We start from the raw sequence: 26,507 nt of genomic DNA, 5'->3' as shown, positions 1-26,507 counted from the left end.
TTGGAGTGCCTTTTGCTAATCAAAGTTCAGCCAGCTACTGTTGGGGGATTTGGCAGTGAAAACAATGCACAAAATCAATACGAGCTCCTTACTGCGCAATATACACACGACGCACAACGTTTATCTGAGTTATCGATAGCGTTCTAGCTTCTGATATCTTACAAATGCATTCGACCATGAATGTGAAGGGACACCACGAACTGTTTGATGAGATAACAATTCAGATCAACCTTCTTGGGGGTTGCGACATTGATGCACTATGTGAAACATTACACTCCTTACACCGCTTTGTTAATTACCTCAAGGATCATCAAAGTCTAATCAATACTGAAGAGAGAAATGATATTTGCTTTCTGAACTGATATGATGAACATTGTCATTGATACAAGGATGCAGCTTTTGGCAACTAAATTCAAAATTAAATTATCCACTCAGCAGGGGCGGATCTAGCTTTTTGCTAAGGGGGGGGGGGGGTGTGGCCCAATGACAATTGTTGACTGACAAGCAAAAGCAAAAAACAAAACAAAACAAAAACAATTAAACAAACAAACAAACAAATGACAACAAATGACTGAAGCAAAAAAAAAAAAAAATCTTAACATTCTTTGCTACCACTTCTCTTCTCCCAAAATCGGCTGACAAGCACAAGCAAGCAAGCAAGCAAGCAAGCAAGCAAGCAAGCAAGCAAGCAAAAAGAAGAAAAAAAAAAAGAGCCCAAGGAGAGTTAAATCCCCTAAACACCCCCCCCCCCAATCCGCCACTGCTCAACTGTTGTGGCTCAGTGGAAAAAGACAGGGCCATATCAGCCACGAGGTTCGTGGTTCGAACGAGTCGCCAGGATGCACCTGTTGTGCCTTTAGAGGAATGACGCTCTTACAGCGTCTTCCGTATAGTTCAAAGCTGCGTTTACAGCGTGTTTCCGGCAACCACGGCAGCCCCGTTTCAGGCCAGCGTGGAAAAAACAGGATGGACGTGAGACGATGTGGTGAGACGGGATTGTCAAACGTGGCAGTCCGTGATTGCCGAGGATGCAGTGTCAGATTTTTTAAACTGTCAAAAAAAAAAAAAAATGAAACGGAAGTCCCTGTGCTAGTGAGGAATTTTGTATGCCGTGATAAAACGGGGTGAACGCAATAAAACACGACGGCACGTAACAGACCGTACGACAACTTCGGAGGCGGTCCGTAGGGGGACGCGACGGAAAATATCGATAGTCTAGCCTGATCAGACGCCGAGAGAACAGCGTCTGATAGCCTTATGTTCACGGGGGCGAGGACTGGAACGGCCAAGACTAGAATACGAAGGGGAAAAACAGGAGAATGTCTCATCTACCCCCGGCGCACTGCGTTTCGGGCAAATGGGGCTGCCTGGCCGCCGAAAATATGGTGTAAATGCAGAATAATAATAAGTTGCTTGCTTACAGACGTTCATTGGTTCTCTTAGCGTCCACGTAAGACAGTTTATGATAATAACAATAAGTTAATAAAACAATAAAACACATAAGACCAGTCTTTTTTTCCTTTTTTTTTATTAAAACTGAAAGGTCATTATTCGTTTCGTTACTTTACGTAATATCTACCAAGATTGACCTATGTTCGGTGTTTCTGTGACCATTATTAGGACCTGCGCTCTAAATAATTCATTAAAACGAAAGGTTTAGACTTAATTATCACCATTATTATGGAAGCCAATCGGTATCAGTCAAAGTGCTTTGAAAGTTTATCTACTTTAGTACATTATATCTGATGCTTATTGATCAGTCAAAGTGCTTTGAAAGTTTATCTACTTTAGTACATTATATCTGATGCTTATTGATTTTCTCATAAGTGACTGGATTATGTCAGATTTATCATATCTAGATTTATTGTATGCATTCGTTCAAATCAAAATTTCTTGTTCATGTTGACTGAATACAACAGAATGGAAAACAACAACAACAATTTCTTTAACATGAGACAAGCAAGAGAAAGTTATGCAAGATTTTAAAGTCATGCTAATTGTTTTCGTAAAACAGTAACATCATTCACAATCAAATAGGTTTTCATGTAAATTCATTGAGGTTATTACGTCATAAATTGCATATTTTACATTTAGACACTCACATACGTGCACATCCTCCTGCACACATTTTCCTTCTGTGGGATATCATTTCCACTAACCATAACAAGTTGCACGCACGTAAAAACGCATATACACAAACATATCCTATATAGTTTGGCGTGGTGTCGTTATGGAACTATTAAAGGTATACACAGAAGTAAATATCCCATATATACGGCTCATACAATTACATCATACAAGCATATATGTGCGCTCGGACATACACACGTAGTTTACACACGCAAGTAAACCTCATTGACACGACTTCTAATGCATTTATAAAATTTTACTGATGTTATCGGCAGTTGATTGTAATTATTATTCAAAACCTTTCATTAAACATACAACATTGCACAGTCGCCATTATGTTATTTCTTCATGCTCATTATGTAATAATTGAAACTGTTAGCGACCTACGGTGATGAGATAACGTGCATCTGACAGCTTAAATTTTGATTCTCTCCATTCGAGAAGGTTTGAAATACATGTTTTCATGCGAATGCCAAAAACACAAGTTCAACGAAGAATATAACTTGCGCTTGCGCGATATTTCGTCATACGCATAATGTTGGCAAGGATCCAAAGACCGAGATAGAATGAACTCGTTTCAATTTGTAAACAGTAATAATCAGCAGTGAGTAATGATAAAACTATGAGTTGAATAAATAATACCATGCAAGGATCATGAACGTCCGCTTGATGAAATCAATTTTCGCTTGTCGTTCCATAGTTCAGAAATTCCAGAAGTAGGACGAACGGACACTGTCTTGTTTCTGACGACGCGCACGCACTTCAGAGTTATCAGTTGATAAGAACGTCTCGGAAAAGAAAACAACAGTTACAGACACCAAAGGAGAATGAAATCTAAATGTGTATGTGGAATGACAAAAATACAAGGATATAAGAAGAATGCATCAGCGAAGTTTGAGGAAAACCGGACATTCCGTTCAGAAGTTAGCAATTTTTACAGTTTGGGTGCCGCCATCGCTTGATGCGTAAACTACGACAGCTCGTGACGTCACAGCAGGGCAATGACATAAAGAAAATATAAAGAGAATTTAACATATTTGTTATTTTCTTGCGTATGAAAGAGCATTTATTTTGATCTTCTACCTCCTATAGAAAGGAGGGGGATGATTGCAACTGATTGACAAATTGCCCTACAAACATCCTTATTTTGCAAGTCGATGAAATGGGTTCTTATTAAAGAATAGATATTTGTGGAATTCTCTTCATATTTTATGAATATCACAGTCCTACCCTCAAGTCTCAAACTGTTGTAGTCTCCCCATAAAGGGATGACAGCACCAAAACGTAAAAAGAAAGGGGAAAATTTGTCCGATTTTCCTCCACTAATGTGTTCTGCAAACATTGCTGCATTCCGTCAATTCACTTGTATATTTGGGTATCAGAAAAACAAAAAGATATACGTTCTATAACTCTGTACTCATATCGTGTGATTCACATTTTCCACGAATGATACCGTGGGAGAATGTCCAAAAGAGGTCATTGCGTCGCCAAGTGTAGAAGGAATGTGTGAAGTAGTGGTCATCATTATCACCTATAAGAGGATTAACTTTGCGGATCCTATCCCGAGTAAAATAGCGCCACCTCCTTTGAGTGCGTTCCGCTGATAGACGGGAAAATGCAGAGTGCACGAAAAGTTCGTAAGCAGCAGTTGCTCAGTTTAATGCGCCCTATTGTTAGCTGTCTCGGTTTTTGTTTTGTTTTGATTTGTGTTTGTTTGCTTTCAGATGATAAGGACCAATTTGGGTGACCATGTTCCTAAAATTAAGTGCTATGTCGTCAAGAATCACGTGTGTGAGCAGAGGTCTGCATCTTAAAAAACAACAGGTGATACATCTTGTAATATATATCTGTTCTACCAACAGCACAACTCTACTCCTACTCCTACTACTACTACTACTACTACTACTACTACTACTACTACTACTACTACTACTACTACTACTACTACTACTACTACTACTACTACTACTACTACTACTACTACTACTACTACTACTACTACTACTACTACTACTACTACTACTACTACTACTACTGTTGCTGCTGTTGCTGCTACTAACTACTACAACTTCTGCCAGTGTTACTTGAACTTCTTTATTCACGATGAATACTTCTGTTTGTAAGAAAAAAGGCCTAATACACTTGTATTAGTTTGGGAACCACACATAAACAAGCTCACAAATTTATCATCTTTAAAATGACATGAAGTCCGGTATCTATTAGGCCCTACCTTTAAACTAAGCATGTAGATAACATGCTAGCTCTGTCTTTTAAAGCAGTGCTACTGAGTGTACGTTTCATTTAGATTTAGCAATTTAATTACAAGTTGAATATCAATAGTAAAATGAACTATAACTCCCTACTACACCGCCCTGTATCAAACATTTGTATTCACATCAAACATATGGGTCAGTACATGGGGTTGGGTCAACATTTGTGACATACACGTGTACTAGAACTCAATCCAAACCTCATTAAAATCAAGCAAATATCTGCCAGTAATGACTTCAGAAAGAAAAACGGTATCCCATCAAGTTTTACTGCTCAAGCATCACAGGTATTGCAACTTCAGACTGGAGAATTTATTGCCAATGTTTCATGTGATGTCAATAAATAATGAAAGTATGCAAATCAATTTAAGGTGCGGCAAATTCATGAAAGATTTCTGATTCAAACATGCAGCAGGGGGCAGAGTTCTTATTGACACAGCAAAACTGAACCACTATTTGAAATGATCTCCACTGTGAAATGAAAAAGTTGATTCCTCCGTTACATGGACATTATGCAATTTGTTAATTGACCCAGCCCGATGGATTGACCCATATATCAGTATCAGTTTTGGTTTATGTTTTACATGAATATCCACGTTTCTATTTTTTCCTTTTATTTACTTTTCGTAGCAGCGCACACAATCCAGACTACACTGATATTTATGTTACATTATCAATCAAAACTAAAGTAAATTTTGTTGTCAAAACAGGGCATACCGTTACCAAAGTTGTGTTACAGCTCTGATTACATCAGACACGTAACACAGCACTGTAATATAGATCAACTGATATCATCACCGAATAAGGAATCTGCACAGAAAATAAACACATCAGAGACCATTAGCACTTCTTCTTGGTAGGAAAAAAAAAAAGAAAGATATTTATTCACCATTTGTACATCCTGATACCAAGATAAACAAAGTCCACACAATGTCCACATAGAGATTGTTCAAGTATAATAAATGTAATTGTTAAAAAAAAGAACAAACACAAAAACAACACACGTATGTCCATGTTGGGTATTGCCAGTGAGTTATATCAAATACTGTATACGCTGTTATTTTCACGTACAGATATTTTCGCGAATGACGAGGCCATAGACATTTTCGCGAGATGTTGTTTCCGCGAATTGACGGCGACACTTTCATTTATGCACTATTAACAGGGCGCATGGAGACATTTTCGCGTGTTGTTAAATTCGCGGTCAAACTGTGATTCGTGAAATTCGCGAAAATTAAACCCTCGCGAAAAAACAGCGTATACAGTAAGGCCAGATCCATGCAATGTCACATGGCTGATGTGTCATATTTAAACGATGGATATAGGTCTATGAGTTTGGCAGTCATGAAGTTATTCATATTGCCCCTGTGGGTTGAACATCATACTCTTTTGGAATCGCAATGTGTGACAATGTAATCTTGAAATAAATTAGTTCCATACTTAAAACTAGAAATGTCGCTTTGGCGACTGGTATGCCTCCGCCATAATGCATGATTTTCCCAATAGGTCTAGATAGTACATGTGGACAATGTGTGATTACATTTTCACAAAATTGGCAAAATATTGAAATGACAAGTTTGTCACAAATGTGTTGAATGTTCACCTTACTTGACCTAGGTTTAATTGGATGAATAGGAGAGCATTTATCTAGGGATTTAAGGACTTTAACTTGACTTTGACCCATTCATACATTTAGGCATTGAGTAATTTTCAAGGTACAGGTGTGGAGAAAAAGTGCAATTTCTGAATTGAATAGTAAATTGTTACCATTTTCATCTGGCCCTTGACCCTAAAATTCATAAGATAATCACTTTCAGGTAGAACATGTGCATAATATGTACTAAGTTTCAAGATAACTTGAGCCACTTCGAGATATGGAGGAAAAAGTTAGTTCAGCACTTTCACTTGATCTTTGACCTTTTAACGTTTGAGGCAAAAAAAGAAGAAAGAAAAAACTTTACAGAGAATTTCTATTAGGTTACACATGCATACACCAAGTGTAAAAAAATAATAACCCTGCTGGCATTGCATAAATATGAGGGAAATAGTAAAATTTTGAAGTGTTGCACTTGACCTTTGACCCCTGACCTTTGACCCCATGAACCCTACATTCTCTAGATAATCACTTCCAGTCAGTACATGTGTATACTATGTTCCATGAAGATACCTTGAACAATTTTCCAAGGCACGGAGAAAAAAAAGAAGTTTTGATATTTTTACTTGACCTTTTGACCTTTGACCTCATGACCCAAACTTTCACCAGAGAATCTTAATTGGGTAATACATGTATACACTAAGTTTCAAGAAAATATCTTCAGGCATTCAATAGATATGGCGAAAATAGTGAAATTTCATGTATTTGACCCTGACCTTTTGACCTTTGACCTTTGACCTCATGACGCAAACTTTCACCAGAGAATCTTAATTGGGTAATACATGTATACACTAAGTTTCACGAAAATATCTTCAGGCATTCAATAGATATGGTGGAAATAGGGAAATTTTATGTATTTGACCTTGACCTTTTGACCTTTGACCTTGAGCATGTGCACCCAAAAGTTGATAGGCACAACTTCACCCCCTAATACACATACATGCCAAGTTTCATTAGGATACCTCAACAGGTTTTGATAGTTACCTTGTCCACAAAATTCATTACGGACGGACGGAAGGACGGACGGACGGACGGACGGACGGACGGAAGGACGGACGGACGGACGGACAGACGGACAACCCGAAAACATAATGCCTCCGGCACCACTTCGTGGCGGAGGCATAAAAACAAAAATAACAAGACGAAACAACATTATTGGTACAAATATTCAGGGCAGAGGTGGGAAGGGGTAACACTGGCCCAATACAAAGGGAGAAAAGGTTTGAGATCTTTTAAAAAAAAAAACCAAAACAAGCAAAAAGTTTGCCTGAGTTTTCATTGTTACCAGAGCAATAACTCTGCATACCATTAGTTTTACAGGGCCTGCTGACTGAAGAAAACACACTAACAAAACAAAACAAACAAAAAAACCTCCCAAAGTCATACATGAAATAATTCCAATTGTCAGATTATCGCCCCCTCCCCTGCACACTGCTGACACACTCGTGCACGTACTTCCATGAATTAGTATTATTACATATCTTGTTTTGCTAGCACGCATGAGATGCTATCTGGTAAATGCAATCAACTGTGATGTAATTTAACCCAATGCACATGGCAACCTGGTTTGTAATGTGCAAAGTCTATGACATCTTGAAAATCCAACAGGTGATGATTGATAAGGTTCATTACACCAAAAATGAAATAAGGTTCAATATTCTGAAAATACACAAATTCTGTATACCTTGATGTTGATTGATCCAAACATTTGTGGCATTATTCCAAAGGTTTGTTGGTCTGAGATGAAAAAGGTTTGTTATTCTGAAGGTCTGTTAATCTGAACATGAAATAAGGTTTGTTAACCTGAAATTGAAAAAAAAAAAAGGAGAAAAAAAGTGCCTACTAATAAACCTTTGGAATTACAAACCTTATTTCGTCTACGAATTAACAAACCCTTGGAATTACAAACTTTGTTTCATTTTCGGACTGAAAAACCTTACAAATAACAAACCTTCAGAAAAATGAAACTTCAGAATAACAAACTGTAACTGAATCCAACAGTCAACTGGTAAATTTATTTATTCATTTATTTTTTACATTATCTCTGTCATTCTTCACAATTTATCTCTTTGCTCTACATTCAGCATTGATGATACAACCGCCTCACTCTTACCCCGGTATGTTTTAATGTCCAATCACATCGTAGAGGATATTTTGAAATAAATCATCCAATTTGCACTGCAAGTAAGATACCTCTTAGTCTATGTGTGCCACATAATTCCGAGACCGCAATCCATGAGCACTTTTTGGAGAGCATTCTGTTTTAAAAGCTGTGCAACTTTTTATACACATGTTTGCGCTAGAAATGCATTACAGCGAAATTGTAGAGAAAATTGAAAGCTTTGGTGTGATGTGAATGTGTTCACAATGGAACTGAGCATGATGTTTTCGATGCGCCATGGCATGTTGCTGTTGTGCACAGTTTTATACAGAGGGATTGAACAACCCTCCATTCACTGAATTCACATCTAGGATCCACACAAGGAAGCTAATGGAAGACAATCAAATGCATTCAGATAAATGAAGGCTGCCAACCGCACACTAATGGTGACTCTGTGAGCAAGCCATGTGTCCAATTAGGGTCATATGTCCAATTAAATTTGCAAAATGATATCGTCAGTTCATCAAAACACTGAAATATGGCTGATATCACATAATAAAAAAGAAGAGAAAAACCAACAACACATGAACATATTCCCACCACCCTGACATGCCAACACTTTTAATTTTTTTTTTTTTTTTTTTTTGGCGAAATTATACGCAACATGATAGTGATGTCAGTAGTGATATAGAAGACCTCTTTTTTTCTTCATACAGGTAAGTTCTCTTCTTCATGCCCAATTTCAGTAGTTGCTACTTGCTCCTAAAGTTCCTGAGAAAAAGCACTGACAAAATTTACACATATTTACATCACGGTGTCGACTTTATTATCAAACATGTTTCAAATTATATCTCTCTATCTCTTGTACACATTTAATGAACTGTGCACAATTTTTATCTGTTGTACATATTTCCTATCAAAGTATAAACCTGTTAGTATAAGGAAATCTTGCAGATGTGTAAAATTATGTCAGACCCTATACAGCTAAGAGTTGTCAGATTCACGTCAGACCGTTAGTAGCGCAAACTCTAGAATTCACTCATAAATTTCACATTACACTCCTTAAGACGAGATCCCTCACAGGATACAGAATTAAACACCTTATTCTCCTTTCTCCGTAAACATATACGGAGTGACATAGCAATGTCACGGTGTTGAAATCAACCGAATCAACTCATCCAGCAGAAATGCACCACAATCATGATTTCATCATGACAGCTTGAGAAATGAGAAACCAAAATTTCCAGCACACATTATTGGATAATCATCAAAATCAAACATTGAATCAATACTGCCAAAACAAATTCTTCTTTGATCACATGCTATAGTACATCATCATCAAAAAAAGAAAGAAAGAAAGAACGAAGATATATCTAGATATAATATATATATCTTCCGACATCCCTTTAGTGTTTGTGAAAGTACACCAAAGGTTTTGAGCACACTGCACATGGCTTTGATTTACAATCAAATGTTCTATTTATATGGGATAGTGATTTGACATGATTTACTCTATAATCCAATATATAAGGGTAATATAAAGCTTAGGAAGGTCTTAGTTATTTCAGTTTTGATGTTGGAGATAAAAATAAAAATAACACATAGAGTGACAGGTAGAACTGCCAAAGTATGCAAATTATATGTCACTCTCTTACTAGTGTAATGCATAAGTGTAATATTTGAGTAAGTTTCAGTTTTGGCTTTGCAAGACGACTGGTATTCACTACAGTGACAACACAATAACATACTGTTTCCAATAATGTATGCAACATACATAATTTTTCAGGTAGATATTACATAACTTTGTTTCTGAAAAATAGGATTCTACTTATTTTTCATTCTGTCTGAGGTTCTCAAATGTGAATTAAACAATTTGTGAATTGTCCCACAAGTCCAAATCTGCCAATACTGGGTACATGGGAACCTTGTTATAACAGGCTGCCTGGAACCAATGAAATTTCCTCGTTATATCAGGTTATCTTGTTATATCAGGGGTAAACACAAAAGAATATAAAAGGAATGGGACATGCAAAATAGGTACATCGTTATATTAGGTATCTCGCTATATCTGGCCTCATTATAAGAAGGTTCCACAGTATCATACTCACACAAAAAGTACACAGTACTTTTTCACTATCGAAACCCTGATACCCTCTTTGTAGAACAAGCATCATTGTTCTGTACATACAGTGTATGCATACATGAATACATATGCATATGCACATATCATACATGTAAACAAATAGGCTAGTGCACTGACCTAATGTTTTCATTCTAAAACCTGTCTTCAGAAACATTTCTAAAACCTGTCTTCAGAAACATTTCTAACATGGATCACAGAGCTGCCAAAATTCACCCATCAAAATCAGGGAGATTCCAGAGAACAGTCAGGGAGATATCTGTGAGGTGCATGCATCTCAACAGGGCAAACATAATTCCCAAATCAGGGAGATTTTTCATACTGTAAAGCAAGAAATGTTTGCTGCATGAAATTTTTTGCGAATTGTCACTGGCATTCAATGCATATAATGTAGACAAGAACTTTCGCATGCATTTTAATTTTGTGAATCTTGGCTGTTGTGAAGTTTGCGAAATCATAATGCATGCAAAAATTTCTGGTTTTACAGGAATCTCTTGTTTATACATGAAGCGATATCAATGTTTTTTTTAAGGGGGCCTCCTACAGAATCAATGGAGGTTTGGCAGCTCTGGGATAAGAAAAGATTGCTTTTCAATCAAAGAAAATCAACTGTACTTTGTAGCTCTCCGCTAAAGTGAACAAAAGTCCATAGCTTCTCAGGCCATCGATTCATGGGGGGGGGGGGGGGATTGAAAGTATTGAGGAATTAAATATTTAAACTTTGAACAACTTTTCATCCAAAAGCGAAAAATAGACAAACAAACAAACAATGTCCCAGAGCACCCAACCTGCAGTTCACTGCAATGACAATATTTTACACTTGAAGAAGTTGTGACTCCTATACTGTGAACACAATCATTGTGGTATTAACAACTTTATTTACTTAGTCCACAAAATAAATATATGAATATGACGGGATCCAGTACTGTCAGTATGTGATAGCAAATGTATGTTTTTGGTAAATAAGAAACAGAAATAAAAATATGTACATTGGAAGAGGGTCCTGAGAGAGAGAGAGACATAGAGGGAGAAGTTCCCTGTGGTCGTCCAGTAGCTGGGTCTTGGGGAGTAGAGGGGAGAGGGGATGGGGAGGGGGTCAACATCACGCCTCCTCCTCCTCCATATCCTCGCCCCCCTCCTTCATCTTCTCTAGCTCCTCAATCTGGGACACGATCTGCTGGTGTTCCTGCAGGAGTTGGTCCAACTCGGCCTGCTTCTTGGCCTGGGATTCCTGGTTGGAGGATGAGGAGAGATGGGGAAACACATCATGATGATAAGTGGAAGGGGAGGATAAAAGTAAGCCGGTAGGGAGATAGGGATACAAAAAAGGAGAAAGACAAAATGGAAAGACAGCATATTATACAGACAGAAGACAAAACTCAAAATTGGAGTCAAAGAAGGTTTCTAGATAGGGAGAGAAACAACCAAAGTGTCCTTTAAGCCTTGCAAGTTATTTCATTTGAAGCATCTAACTTGTGATTTTCAGCAAAGCGTTTAAAAAGTTTTATCTTCGTGAAAGCACAACGTACATAATTCTCTTCCCCCTCACTTTCAATTCATACCAAAAATGGCCTCATCCTCACAGCAGAGAAGATTTGAGTGAAATCCAGCAATCTCTGCACTTTAGTGCACCATGCAACATGGCAATGTAATAATGAAGGCTGCTAACATGGCGATAGAAAAGCCCCTTTGATTTTGATAAACTGAAAATGACCGGCACTACCTACAAGAAATAAAGCCACTCATGAAAGGCTCACCTTAAACTTTTCTGCTGCTTCATCAGCATCACTGTGATTGCTGCTTGATTCTGTGGTACATGGGAGAGAAAAGGCAACATTACAATGTATATGGAAAGTAAGAAATGTAAGGTTAGATTCTTTAAGCACGAGTGATAAACCAGACCACACACTTCCAGTATTGCCAAAGAAAATGAATTTTGTATAACCCTGAAATGCTTTCGAAGTACCTGTTGGAATGCATTGCAAAGACTTCATATAACCAAAAAACAAGCTAAACTTCCAGTACTGAGTTGTCAAAGTTGGATCAGACTAGATTAAATCTAGTCAACTGTACAAACTGTACTTCGAAAAGGGGTGAAAATGTGATTTTTCAATGAAAATGCATGTTCCGCTTTACTGGTAATCTCACTGCAGAAATTGTGTGATGATATTCAAGTGACCAAGCAGTGACAACTGGTGTATCACCATTAAGGGAGGTACCAAGTCCATTCATAAAGATTTTTTGTTATTGTTGTTAAAATGACTGATTAATGAATTCACAATGGAAAGGATATCATTTGTTAACTTATACGAACAGAACAATGATACTCTGAGAGGCAGAAGGGTGTTAATGCTGTACAGAGTCTATGAAGTTCCAACCTCCCAGATTTCCCCACCTGTTGCTTTTCTCTCCTCTTCCTCCAGGTCCACCGTCTTCACCGTCCCGTCCTCCTCCTCCAGCGAGATGACGATGGCCATGCTCCCGCCGTCATTGCCCCCGGCAACCGTCTCCGCCCCTCCTCTTCCCTCCATCATGTCCACACTCTCCCCTGTCACGGAGGTCAGCTCCATGTCGCCGTTCGCTGGGGAGTTGTTGTGGTCCCCGCCTGTGGGGATCTCCGTCCTGCCATTCAGGCTGGGAGTGCCGCTGCCGGGTTGGCTATCGGAAGGCCTCGGCTGGCCTGTACCAGGGATGTGGATATAAACCTTGTGAATATCTATGCTACAATTTTGCCTCCAGAGTTCCTCCGCCTTCACTATAGTGATACAATTTTCATTCTTTCTCTCTTTTGTAAGTCAATGTATCCTTGTGACTACTAAATCACAAGTGGGTGTGGATTATGAAATTTTGTTGTTCCACAAGCTCAAAGTTCAGAGACTTGGGGGAGAAACTTCTAGAAATATTGGATGATATTGCAGCATATTCTCAAAGACTGGTTATGACTACAAATATTATTCACTAATCAAACTTGGTTCTGATCACCCTTAAACTCAGAAATCAAGCGTATAAATAACATTTATTGGTGCGTACAGTACATTATTGCTTCCATAAAGTATCTTTTTGAATCAAAAAATACTTGTGAATTTTATGCTGTGAGAAGGCATTTTCCTAGTCATGAGTGACTACTTTAACAAGCCACTCCTACAGGTAAATGATGTTGGATTACATTACTCATTCATCGAATAATGTTTGTGAATTATACAAGTCAAACTTGTCATCACAAATTTTGAGTGCATTGCAGTGTCACATACACAGAGTAGGAGCAGAATAAAGCAAACTTGGCCATTGTGAGTGGAGGCTAACTAGATCCTTGATGCTGAATACAGAAGTAAATGTATAAGAATTTGTCCTTGATTGTTGACCCATGACCTAAAGGTCAAGCTCACCTGAGTTGTGATCTCCTCCTTCTGTCTCTGACAGCTTGTTGATGTCCAGGACGGATGTCACCGGTGTACTGGCCGGGACGTGGAATGAGTCCTGCATTTTAACAGAGCAACAAGAATAGGATGTGATACCTATTACCTTGTAGGTTGCCATAGAAACTATTCTAATCTGAAACACCTCATAAGTTTCCTTCATTACCTCCACAAAGGGAGGAGGTTATGCTTTCATTTCCGTGTGCTTGTTTGTTTGTTTGCTTGTTTGTTGGTTTGTTTGTCCATCTGCGGAATAACTCAAAAAGTTGTGAACGGATTTGGATGAAACTTACGGGAAAGGTTGAGAATTTGACACAAGGAACAGATGATTGAATTTTGGTAGTGATCTGGATCTTTTCTTTTTTGATTTTATGCAGGATATTCTATATTTTGGCGAGTAGGATGAATGAACTTGGGAGTTCAGGCTGTGCATTTTCCAGGTTTTCATACGTGCATTAAAGTGCAAGCTCTAGTTTCTGCTGGGGCGAGGCTCGCCGCGCAGCTGAGGGTTGATGACGTAACAAAAGGCTTCTATATTGGTAAATTGAGCAATTTTCAGCATACATAAGTATGAGTGGAAATAACTGATCTCTAGGAAAGAACATGATCACTGGTTGAAAGTAGCTGTTTGGCGGAGGTCTGCGCTCTCAGAGTGCTTCTCTAGTTTTTGGATACAAATGGCTTGCACATTCACCACATGGAAGTTTGAGATTCACAGTGCACAATTCTCACAACTTTCACATCTACTCTTGATTGTCACACTGGAATCACATGCAGTATGCACCTTAACATTTTTTTTTTTTTACATAACAACTCCATTGAGAGTGAGAAACAGATAAATGGGTAGATAGAGAGATAGATGGACAAACATATGAATAGACAGACAAATATCGAGAGAAAGAGAGATATGGCTAGATAGATACATAAAGTTGGATAGCAAAAGAGGTAGCGAAGTAGATACATAAGGACAGATTGTGAGAGAGAAAGCAAAAGAGATAGAGAGACAGAGAGAGAGAGACAGATCTATAGCTAGATAAATATAAATTGGTGAAGAGATATATAAGTACATAGATAAAGGGAGATAAGAAAAAAAAAGTAGAGATACAGAGAGAGAGAGAGATATGGCTGGATAGATATACAAAGATGGATAGCTAAATAGATAAGGAGATAGGTAAAGAGAGATTGTAAGAGAGAAGGGAAAAAGGGTAGAGAGAGACAGAAAGACAGACAGACAAACAGACAGACAGGCAGAGCTAGAGAAAAGCAGAAAAAGAAAGAGATATTTGACGGGGAGATTCTCACCCGTAATGCATAGACGTCATCAGAGTTGACAAACTTTGCATTGCTGTGTATGCTTGGAGGTCTCGTCCCTTCTACACCCTCTGGAGGGTTCTGGGCGTTTGCTCGAGACCCCGCCCTACTCCCAGCTGACCTGGATATTGACCCTGCTCCAGGGGCTGCCAGAACTGCATCAGAGGTCCTGTTTGCAGTACCTGGATGTTTTCAATATTTGATGACAGAGGGGATAAAACAAAGAGTTAAAACAGTGTCCATACCTACAGTCACACGACATGAAACTATGTGTAGTTTGCTTCCCAATAACTTCCAGAAGTTTCAGCATGCGGTCTCACTACAGACAAAACTATGCATAGTTTCAGTGATGCGAAACTACCCATAGTTACGGCCTCTTACAGGAAATATAAACAAATGCGCAACAGCATACAAAAGAATGCATAATGTGTGTGAACAACACAAATGTATATATTGTCACATCACAAACTTCTTGAAGTTTCAGCTGCGCGCGGTCACACTACACAAAACTATGCATAGTTTTACGAGAAGTGAGAAACTTCCCAAGTGCATGCAGGAAGCTTCGCTGGTAACTTCTCAAAAAGTTTGTGGTCTCACTGCCCAAACTACACAAAGCAAAATACCGAGTAGTGAAACTATGGGTAGTTTCATGTAGTGTGACCGCGCCTCATGATACACATCTTCAATCTTAATGGTATAAGAGTGGCCAAACGTGTCTGAGAGTAGAGACTACTTTCCTTTGTGGTCATTTGCTGAAAGGTTGACAATCACAAATTTCTCTGCATGGACATTCTTTGTTACAGATTCTGCACACACTGTCAACCCCTTTGACACTGTCATTTTTTTCCTTTTCGTGCCATTTGGCAGTCAAAGCAAAAATAACATAAATAGCACAAATTTAATTTCCCATATCAATTATTCAAATTTCATCCAATTTTTGTTTGTTAAAACCACGAAACATATTTACTTTTTTTGCCGATGTTAACACTGTTATGGTACCATGTGATCACTGTTACAAACCAAAGTCACCCATAAGAACATACCACTAATAGTTTAAAATCTTGTTTTCTCAACATCCACTGCAAGGATTCCCAACTGCAATACACTCCAAAAGTACTTTTGGTAAATCTCTTTTTGTATGTCTTAATTTGCATGTGATAAAGATTGTCTGTTTTGTCCGTTTTCTTTTCATGTTAAGTCTATTAGTTGAAACAGGACATGGCATTATGTTGCATAAACAAGTTATGTGTCATGATTTCTTTGCAAACAAAAAGACTCATTCACTTTTGACCATAATTTCTGATGTCTTGTCTGCATTCAAACATTGATTAACTCATCCTATTCCCATCAAAAAACCAATGCTCCAAGCTCCAAACAACAATAACAAAACAACAGGTTACCAACTAAAATAGAGTCAAGACATTAACTAAATCACCAGTCATGAAAAACAAAACAACAACTTCCAACTCAAGCAGTGTGCACCTGCACACAATCTCAAAGACATGGTACCATTAAGTCCAACACAAAAGTTGATCACTGTATTCAAATATAGTGTTGGAGAAATAGAAATAGATTACACAGAAAACAAAATGAATCAGTTTCATTTATCGAGAGCCAACAGTGAAAGTCAAGGAAATACTTCATACCAGAACAGACAAGATCACGGCAAAAACTTCAATTATTTTGTCAAGTTTTCATGAAACCTCATACAACTCACTCCTGTCAAGTTTTCTTACCATGTGGCGTGATAGAAACAGTGATTTCAAATATGCCGTCTATATATGTTGTTGTTTCAAAAACATAAAGAGTAAAAACAATGTGCATTGCAAGGTCAACAAAGAGTTAATAAGATAAGGCTTGATTAGTAAATATGCAGCATAAAAGAGCAAAAAAAAAAAAAGAAAAAAAAAAGAGAGAGATATTTGTGAGTTAGTTGCTATTTGTTTGCTATCTACACGCCTGAATCCATTGTTTTTTCCTGTTTCATTACATGACGAGCACTCTTCACTGAAATGACTTCAATAAGAGGACAGTTGAGTGTATCTCAGAGAATGAGCAAAATCATACAGTATGAGCATTCTCAGAATGCACCTTCTTAGATTCCCTGTATCAACATGCAGTCAAGTACCAGTGGTATAATAGTAACTTCACTGGGTTGACATCTGCTTAACATATGTAGGTAACATATGGTGCCTTTGATTTTCTATTTTTCACTCACATCATACCAAATTAAGAAAATACTTCCAGTTTAAAACAAAAGCTGAATAAATATGGAAAGTCATTTTTTTTTTCTATGAACCAACTATAGTTTACGCTAACAAAAATCTTATTCAGAGAATGATACAAGCATTTATCACTTTTTTTTTTCCCCTACTGTAGATCTGTTGAAAATGTCCTGTAATTATGACATGGATCAAAGATAAAGTATGATACGCACTCAGCAAACACATGGTAATGACTCAAGAATAATTAAAGCTACTGAGTGGAAGGTACAACTCTGTCACATGCCAACATTCTAAAGATATTACTCCCTTACAAATGAAAGAAAAATGACAAGCATGTCAATGGATCAGTCAGTAGCCTCCTGCAAAACATGTACATAAGCTTCTCTACATTGAAATGCAATTTAAATGAAATGAAAAAAGAAGCAAGCAGTAATTTGTATACAAAATACATCTACTACGTGAATAGAATTTTCATTATGGAATACTCTTAAGATTATCACTGATCGATGTCGTGATTACAAGTATAAAGATGGTAATAAATGCACCGAGAGTAATGGTATTCCAAAAAGAAAAAGAAAAATAATCACAGAGCAGCAACCTTGCTTTTTACGACCAGTACTCATCTTACTAAGAATGCATTTCATTGAGCATCAAGGATATTCATAACTGACAGGATAGCTACAGTAGTCATCTTTCTTTTTGAAAAAACAAAAAAGAAATATATGTGGTACTTCATACTGATTTGAGGCTTGTTGTGACCATTAAAAACCTTATTGTACATGACCATTGACTGAAGACAATGGAAGTGTACGTACATTGCTGCGTTAAAAAGCACCGACTTTAACTATTAAACTAGTTGTTGGTGCACTATGTAATGGTGTTTTGTCTGCAGTTTACCTGGGAGCCGAGTCAGCCGGACTCTGTTCCCGCCCTCGTCTGACGTCTGGGGCAGGCCGCGGCTGCTGTAGAAGTACGGGGCGGGCACAGGGGGCCGTGAGGCGCTTTGCGATGACTTCGGTCGGTCCTTTGGGCTGGAGTACTGGACGACGGGGTGTGGGTTTTGGGGGTTGCGGAAACTCCTGCAAAGAGTTTGGAAAGTTTGAACAGATATAGCTTCTGTCCTTAATGGCTGGCTCTGGAAAATGGCCATATTTCTTACGGAGAAAGGAACTCAAATTGATCTTTAGAAGAATTTCACACTAATGAGATTATTTCTGTTGCTTTTCCCTCAAGCAATTCAGAACTTCTTGGCTTGGCATTTACCTCACTATACAAGTGGCAAAGTTTTTATAGTTACTTGTATCTAGGAATTTTCGTGTTTGGGTCATGTAACCAATATTTTTCTTGATTTTTTTTTTTACAGGTGTTCTGGGGTTCAGCTGCAATTTTTCAAAACAAAATCCAAGCCAAGGTGTGTTTACTCTGTGTTGAAGTCATACTTTGATGCATCACTGAACTTAAAAGATTAAAAGGATGTTAGCCTTGATGGGAATCTGAACAGATAAAACAGTGCTTTGTTTGTTTCAAATTTTTGTTGTTACCTTATGACGAGTGGAGTATCTTTATTACTGGCCGGCATTTTCCTCTTTTTATGTTTCCCTGGCTTTGTCTGACTGGCTGCCATCAAATTATGTACACTTGAAGCATTACCCTGAAATGACAAAAGACATTATAATATTAAAGTGTATCTTTGGCCTAAAAATTATTTTGGATATGTGAAAGAAACACATTTCAGTAATCCATTGCACCATCTTTCAGAGAAAATGGGACATTAATTAGTGAAATAATGCATCTCAAAGTTTCCAAACACACTGTGTCTGGGAGATTCAGGAACTGCTGTGGTTCCATAACCCACTGGAAACAATAGGGTTTGCTGTAGTCTTGCCTCCCAGACCCATTGTGTTTAGAAACTTTCAGATACATTATTTCACTAATTAATGACCCATTTTCTCTGAAAGTTGGTGCAATGAACTACTGAAATGTGTCTCTTTCACATATCAAAAATAATTTTTTGGGCAAAGATACACTTTAAGGGCATCAGTGGACATCATTGTACATTCAATTTTATAACCCGAAGTCTCTTTTTTATACAAAAAAAAAATCTTTCCTTTGTGAAAGGAGTATGCTGTTTTGAAGCAGCAGGGAAGAGAGTAACTACAGAGCAAAGACAAGTTTTACATACAGTATCTCCAAACAATTGTTTAAAATGTGAATGGTTTTTAGATTTGTAGAGCCACTTCAATTTGACAAAGCTTGTGTGAAAGACAAATATAAGGCTGACCTACATAAGTACATGTGAGTATTAATAGCTTGTGATCTAGGAGTTAGAAATCCATGGTTGTCTTTAAATATGCCATTGTATCATAACTTCACCTGGTATAAAAGAAAAGAAATAGTTTCGAAGTGTATCACAACTGGAAATATAAGAATACTTCAAACACTCTTACACACACACACACACACACATGTGCATACACACAAATACTAATCTATGCAATGTAAACAAGGTACCATCCCCCCCCCCCCCCCCAATGTCTGAAAATCTAATTTTGTCCAGTGCATGAACAGGTGCAAGATGGCACACTTTTCAGGGTTATACAAGAGGGATGCGAGAGGGATACAAGAGGGATATAAAACAAATAATGAATAACATTGAGAAAAAAAAATGAGAAGATATTCCTTACCTTGCATATCCTTTTGTAACACTCCACGAGTCCCACCAAGTTCCGGTCACTCTCCTTGGAGGCCAGGTCAATGCTGTCCAGCATGCTCTCAATGACCTGTACCTCCTGGACAGGCTGGTCACTCGCCCCGCTGGACAGGGACCGCAGGTCCTCCAAGTGGGTGATGCCGTCGTTGGACGCCGGGACGTAATTTCTGGCTGATTTCCTGCAAGGGAGTGGGTGTACGGGAGAAAGGGTTAAATTGATACAATTAAGGGGTGGGTGCCGTAAAGAAATAAATTGCCTAAGATTGCATTTTGTGTTTTGTGGCGGTCTTTTTCTCGTTTTGTAGCGGGCACTCTAGCAGCAAACATGTGCGCACACACACACACACACACATTTTTTTTTTAATTTCCATTCAAATAATATAAGGACAGTATAATATAACACATAAACACCCATGTACACAAACACACACACATTTCATTTTACAGTCAACTGTAGTATGCCACACAAACAAATCACTCATTTGGGTTACTCCTCCACCCTACATTTTTTGTTTTGGGAGGGGGGAAGGGGATTTGCTGTGACCAAAAAAAAAAAGCTTTTCTTTTTCAAGAGTGGATTTAACAGGGAGGCAAAATGAACACACAACAGCTTTTAAGGAAATCTGACCAATCACATCGGGTTTATATCTTTTAAATATCAGGAGACCATCACCTACAACTTTCTGCGGGCATCTCAATGATGGATGTGTACTGCAATTTATACTAAAGCCTGCTTTCATCAATTTTCTGGCATTATTCTGGCTTACCTTGTGACTGCCTGTAGGTCTGGGCGGGGACTGATCACATGATGGGAGGGGCTGTGGTACTCGTGACGTGGTACTTTTGGCTTGGCCCTCTGTTGGTGGAAGGTTTAATTTTTTTTTAAAGTCTAATGTCAGTGTAGAACACTACATTAACAGCATGACTGGTTTATCAGGCAGGATATTTTATTGATTGTCATTAACGAGGTGTTAGATGATTACATAGATGAACTTTAATTTCATCCATTCAGGCCCTTAAAAAAAAGGAATAGAAACGATAGCATTTCAAAGTTGTCATTTTCACCTCATTCACTGCGATAAGTGGTTTCTCTGCTAGGAAATGTACAATTTCATCAACACCTAGACAAGTGTACATCAATGTTCTTTCATGACAAAGGGGGGGGGGGGGGGGAGAAGGATAGTCTTTCATTTGGCTATGACACAGTTAAAGATACATTAAAGTTGATAAAGATTATGGTAGCTATCAGGTAAGGAATCAAACTCTCACTGACTGGTTTGATGCAGTTATAAGTTACTTCATTACTGGTCCTTTATGTATTGCAACCCCGCATCTAAAATCTAACATATATGGTGGATTCAGAAAAAGCGGCTGTCACTTTGTGTCTCTGGTCAAAATAGTACCAAAATCATTGCTTTGCACGTATGGTCAATTTGGTTTCCTTTGATCATTGCTGTTCAAACATAGCACTGCACTCGGAAAGCACACAGTCACTGCTTAACTCGTGTAAGATAGCTAAGAACCAATATATGACTGTGTTGTGCAATATGATGCCAGATGAAATTTCACCCTTGCACATCTGTTACCTGTCTTTTTTGAGAAACAGAGGACAATGCACACAGTATGTTCGCATGGAGCAAACCACACTTTATAATAATTAATTTTAATAATAAATCTGTCTGCGTACCAATCTAAGAGCATTTGCTAAGCAAAAACTGTCATGAGAGTCAATCCAGGGTGAACTGTTATATGACAAAGTCCAAAGGACTATCATGCCTAATGTACAGGACAAAATGAGGTATGATATAAATGTATAAAAGCAAGGAGGTTTAAGCGATGGAGTTCCAACTGGCTGTAATTATTCAAACAGTTGTCACTTTTCTATTGATGTACAAAAGAATTCCACAGGTGCATCTGTGCCTTTGGTGGCGGGGTTTGATGCCGCCGTCTTGCTGAGCAATCTGAAGATTTATTTTGAACGTGAACTTAATGTTGGCTATATTTTGCTTGTTTATCTATTAAACGAAACAAAATCTCACTTAATGATAAAGCTCATTAAACAAAGGTCAATCCCTTCAAGAAATATGTGCAAAAGTGTAAATCAGAGCTGTGTCATGTGAAAGTGTTTAAAACTGTACCCTCCCAGAAAGCCATTTTTATCACTTTTTCACTTCATTCCTCCAAATAAAACTGATATGGAATAATCTTCGAGTATAATTCTATATTAATAGATATATCAGATTAGTGGCCGGGCACGGCCAGTCGAGTAATTTTCATTTTCATTTCATCATTTTTTGCGCAATTTCTATTCGCGCATCCCTGTGTCTTTACCATTATATACCACCTATCTTTTATAAGTAGGGATGGCGAAAAGTAATTACCATCACAAAGACATATTTTCGTTAGAAAGTGGCTGATGATTATGCAATGAGACATGAGTCAATTGTCTTCCTATCTGCGCGGCAGATCCAGTTTGCCACATGCTTCAAATACTTTCGAGTGGCGGCATCAAACGTGACTTCAAAGGAAATACGACAGTTGTGACTCCATTCTCTTGAACCTCCTTGATAAAAGAAAACAAAAGCAACAATACAACTGCACTAAATTAAATAAAATGCATCACGCATCATAGTGTCAATGGCCAATATTTCAGTCTCTGAATATGGTGCCCCCCTTAACCATCTTTGTGTAGTTCCGTCAAAATGTAGTAGTTAACATATTTCAAGCTGCTGTGCAGTTTCCGAGATTAGCTAACAATTTCTAAGAAAGTATGCATCAATGGACAGATATTCTAAAAACATTAGGCCTCTTTTACCACTTTTGTGACTGAGGAATAAAAAAAGAAGAATCACATCATAAATGTATGTTCCTATACCGACACCGCCTCATTCATAAAGAACACAAAGCACAAAGAAATTACAAAGTGCAGTGGAGAAAGAGGACGCAAGGAGCAACCAATGCAGAATAAATGAAAGGGAGAGAGAGAGAGGAGAGATGGAGAGAGATATATAATATAGAGAGGGAGAGAACAGAGAGAGAGAGAGAGAGTGTGTGTGTGTGTAAGAGAGGGACAGAGAGAGTGAGAAAATGTGTGTGTCTGTGTCTGTGTGGTGTGTGTGTCTGTGTGTAGGGAGGGAGAGGGAGAAAGAAGAGAGAGAAAATGTGTGTGTACAGGGAGAGAGAGGGAGAGATGGGTACAAAATGTAGATGATATTACATGCTACCCTTCTTCAAACAAAGGGGCCCCCATCTACACGGAAGGAATACGAGCAAATCACTTATTTTATCACAGTTCTGCGGGCTGTGATTACCACCCAAAGAGGTTATGCACTCACAATTAATAGCGACGGTATTTAGCAGCCAGATAATAGCCGATGACTGGGAACGACGTAATTGGACATGATGGCATGGTAATCTATTACCTACAAAACTCATATTGCTTCAAACTTGCCAGATTTTAATATGCTGGGCCTAGAGGGAAGATGGAATCTCAGGCCAACTAATTGGCAATTAGGCTCATTCCATCGGCAGAGGCCATGGCAGACTAGTAACTCTATTGTAAACCTATATGCAGAAGTTAATGCTTTTTTTTTGAGGGGGGGGGGGGGTTAGATGTGAAGCTTACAGTGAGGATTAAGTACTGAAGTGGTTTATATGCTGTCAATTCCAAGACCATTAAATGACAGCGTAACATACACGTATGTCATTAGATAATAAGCGACTGCAGAAATTGCTCCATTTCTCTCTTATCTTTTTTCCATTTGCCAACAAATCTTCCCCGCAGTTTCCTGTCTATAATCATTATCAATTCAATTCTGTCTATCTCTTTCTCAATGCTTCCATCATATTAAATCCATTTTCCAATGTATCTGCCAATCTCCATCTCATCTGGCCTGGTATCCGTGCGTTCTACTCCCCTTAACTCTCGCCTCTCCACTCTGTGATTCAGTTTCTCCTTTGTACCCACTTCTATCCTGCTCCCATTACACGCAGCATCCATTGGTTGCTAGGCGACGGGCAGCATCAATTGACAGTAACTTGGGCGATGCATTAAAGGTAGGCATGATTGAAGAGATCACCACAACAATACCCTTTCACCCAGTTTATGAAAAGGGGGGGGGGGGAGGCAATCACAGATCATCAGTTGTGACTGATGATGTTTAAGTACATGTATGTAACATATATTTGGAGATGGTCCAAACATATATAAATATTGACTGCCAAGTTTTCAAATAAATCTATGGTTAATGAAGTCAGTTTGCCAGTGGTTTGTTAGCAAATTAAACAGAAATTACCAGGCTCAGAAGAATTAAAATAAAACTATGAATTCTGGTTATGCCCTGTCACTTTTGACTAACACAGTCAATACATAACAAGTGCATACATTTAGATTAGAGTACACATAATTCTATGTAAATGGTCATTGCTATTCAATTTGAAAAAGAAAAAGATATAGCGTACATTGAGATAGGAATGCAGAGAATCTGTACTCAACTTGATTCATGATGTATTTAGCCTTTGAAGGGAGTCGGAAATTCACTGGTTTAATGGCTCAAGGCCAATAACATTTTCAGGTATTGAATAAACAGCAAGAAGGAAAAAGTTCAGATCGATTCGGAGATAATAGGAGAGGGGGGAGATGACAAGATGTATTTTTCCTTTCATCCATCAATTGATGCTACCCCGATGCAGCTGAAATGAATACATTTGGTATGAAGCGCGGGTCGTTTTAAATGTGCATACTAATGCTGTGCGCGTTGAACATGGAATGTACATTCCTGTATTGACGGCACAGTGTACATTCCATTCATGACAAAGTGTAGGCCATCAGGACTATCAAATGAATTCGACACTCTGGGGCCACCATGTATTATTAAACACACATGCTGAACTGGATGAGTCTTCTGCCTTACCAGCAAACTTGGGATAAATACATTTTAGTTCATGTTAAAGAGGAACCCTGGAAATTTTGACAGCAGCTGCTAAAGAGGAATTATGTCAAAGGGTTTAAACGATACTAAATTGCGAGACCATAAACCTTGAGGGAGAAATGGCTCACAATAGCTATGGGTGTATGCTATCACAGATCTAACATCTGGAATGAAAAGAGCATCATATCTGCCTCATCCCCCCTCCCCCATAAAAAAAAAAGACTCACAAGGCCTATACTTCTACTGTGACTAAGGTCTGAGATCAGATACAGTCGCAAAGAATTAGTCCGTCCTGTTACCAGGATGAAATGAAAAACAAGGAAACTGGGTCCTTTTGGAGTGATAACTCACAAAGCAAACTATATACTGGTACTCAAAACTTGAACATAGTCATCACTTCAATGGTCAGCAAAGGAGATATTACAGAAAATTATACATTTGTACTTCCGACTTCATTCCATGTGTGGAAATAGTAAGAAAATTTACTTAAACCATATAAATTTTTGAACATGCATTCAATGAACAGAAAGAAGAAGAGACAACTTACCTTGATTGGTAGCGGCTGGAAACCTTTGCCATCTCCCCTCTTCCTGACCATGACATCGTGCCGATGTTGCTGTTTGGGTTGGCCCGGAATAGGCAGGTGGAGGCGCAAGGGTGGAGCGTAGGGGAGGTTGGGAGGGATGTAGCAGTAGGGGTGAGACCATGAAGGAGGGGAGTAGAGTTGGAAAGGATAGGCGGGGATGTTGGGGGAGATGAAATCAGAATTAAACTCGTTAGTACGGAAGTACGGCCGCACAGCGTCTGTTCGGCTGTCAGCCGGCGCCAGGCCTATCTTCCCCGAGCCAGGTCGTACCCTTCCCCCTTGCACCGCCCCGATCTGGGCTATGTTATCGTGTGCACGCTGTGAGAGGAGCGTTGTTTCACCCCTGGCGTGCCTCGTGTTGGTCCATCCCTCCTTCATGCCCCTATTCTCATTGGTTGACACAATAAGCCGTTTTCCTGCTGTCCAGTCTGGATTCAGGACTTGGACCATCCCTGCCTTATTGGATCCCGCCCCGCCCTGCCCGCCCTGCCCACATTCAACTGGTCCCTCGTCCCCCTATGCACAACACACAAAACAGATGCAGAAGCATAATCTGTGCTGTTTCCAGTATGACACATCCCTGGAAATGTCACTGTCAAAGCTTTCACAGCATGTGATGTGACATACTCCTTTGAAACACTTGATAAATCATTCAAAGTTGCAGAAACTGGACAAAAATCACAACATAACATGGACACCAATGTGATGGATTGTCAATGAGAAGCAAGTTCAACTTTGTTGGTTTTAAAACACAGAATGATAATATGGCGGCACGTAATTGTGAAAAGTGTGCAGAGAATGTACATGTAATTGGAAACTCTTCCTGTAATTATCAAATGCTCATTGGTAGATTTTGTTTTCAAATGCAAACAGAAGCCTCCCTGTGAAGTGCGAAAAGGGTATGGACTTGAACAAAAAAGGACAGCATTGATAAGTTTGCAACTGAAAATACTGATTTCGTGACTAATCTTCGAATTCTTTGGCAATTATCTTAATTGCAAAGAAAAGCATGTAAATGGACTTTGGTGAAATG

At 38.6% G+C, this 26,507-nt stretch overlaps 1 protein-coding gene across 2 annotated transcripts in view; it reads right to left on the bottom strand.

Annotated features, from left to right (window-relative positions):
- Positions 1-10,651: 10,651 nt before the first annotated feature.
- The window catches only part of LOC140236172 (uncharacterized), a 45,820-nt gene continuing 29,964 nt past the window's right edge, over positions 10,652-26,507 (bottom strand). The window contains exons 4-13 of one of the 2 annotated variants that reach the window (XM_072316149.1): positions 25,436-25,504; positions 20,725-20,813; positions 19,932-20,136; positions 18,789-18,898; positions 18,145-18,326; positions 15,014-15,204; positions 13,682-13,772; positions 12,691-12,975; positions 12,053-12,102; positions 10,652-11,526 (exon numbers count right to left, since the gene is read on the bottom strand). In XM_072316149.1, the coding sequence (XP_072172250.1) occupies positions 11,398-11,526; positions 12,053-12,102; positions 12,691-12,975; positions 13,682-13,772; positions 15,014-15,204; positions 18,145-18,326; positions 18,789-18,898; positions 19,932-20,136; positions 20,725-20,813; positions 25,436-25,504 (1,401 nt within the window). In that variant the 3' untranslated portion in view covers positions 10,652-11,397. Of the gene's footprint in view, positions 11,527-12,052; positions 12,103-12,690; positions 12,976-13,681; positions 13,773-15,013; positions 15,205-18,144; positions 18,327-18,788; positions 18,899-19,931; positions 20,137-20,724; positions 20,814-25,435; positions 25,920-26,507 lie in introns of those variants that run through there. The other variant, XM_072316141.1, reaches the window with a different exon arrangement.

Source organism: Diadema setosum, chromosome 1 (assembly GCF_964275005.1).
Source record: "Diadema setosum chromosome 1, eeDiaSeto1, whole genome shotgun sequence".
In the NCBI taxonomy this organism is placed as follows: domain Eukaryota; kingdom Metazoa; phylum Echinodermata; class Echinoidea; order Diadematoida; family Diadematidae; genus Diadema; species Diadema setosum.
The sequence above is the reverse complement of the archived record's forward strand: the minus strand, read 5'-3'. Positions and strand labels throughout refer to the sequence as shown.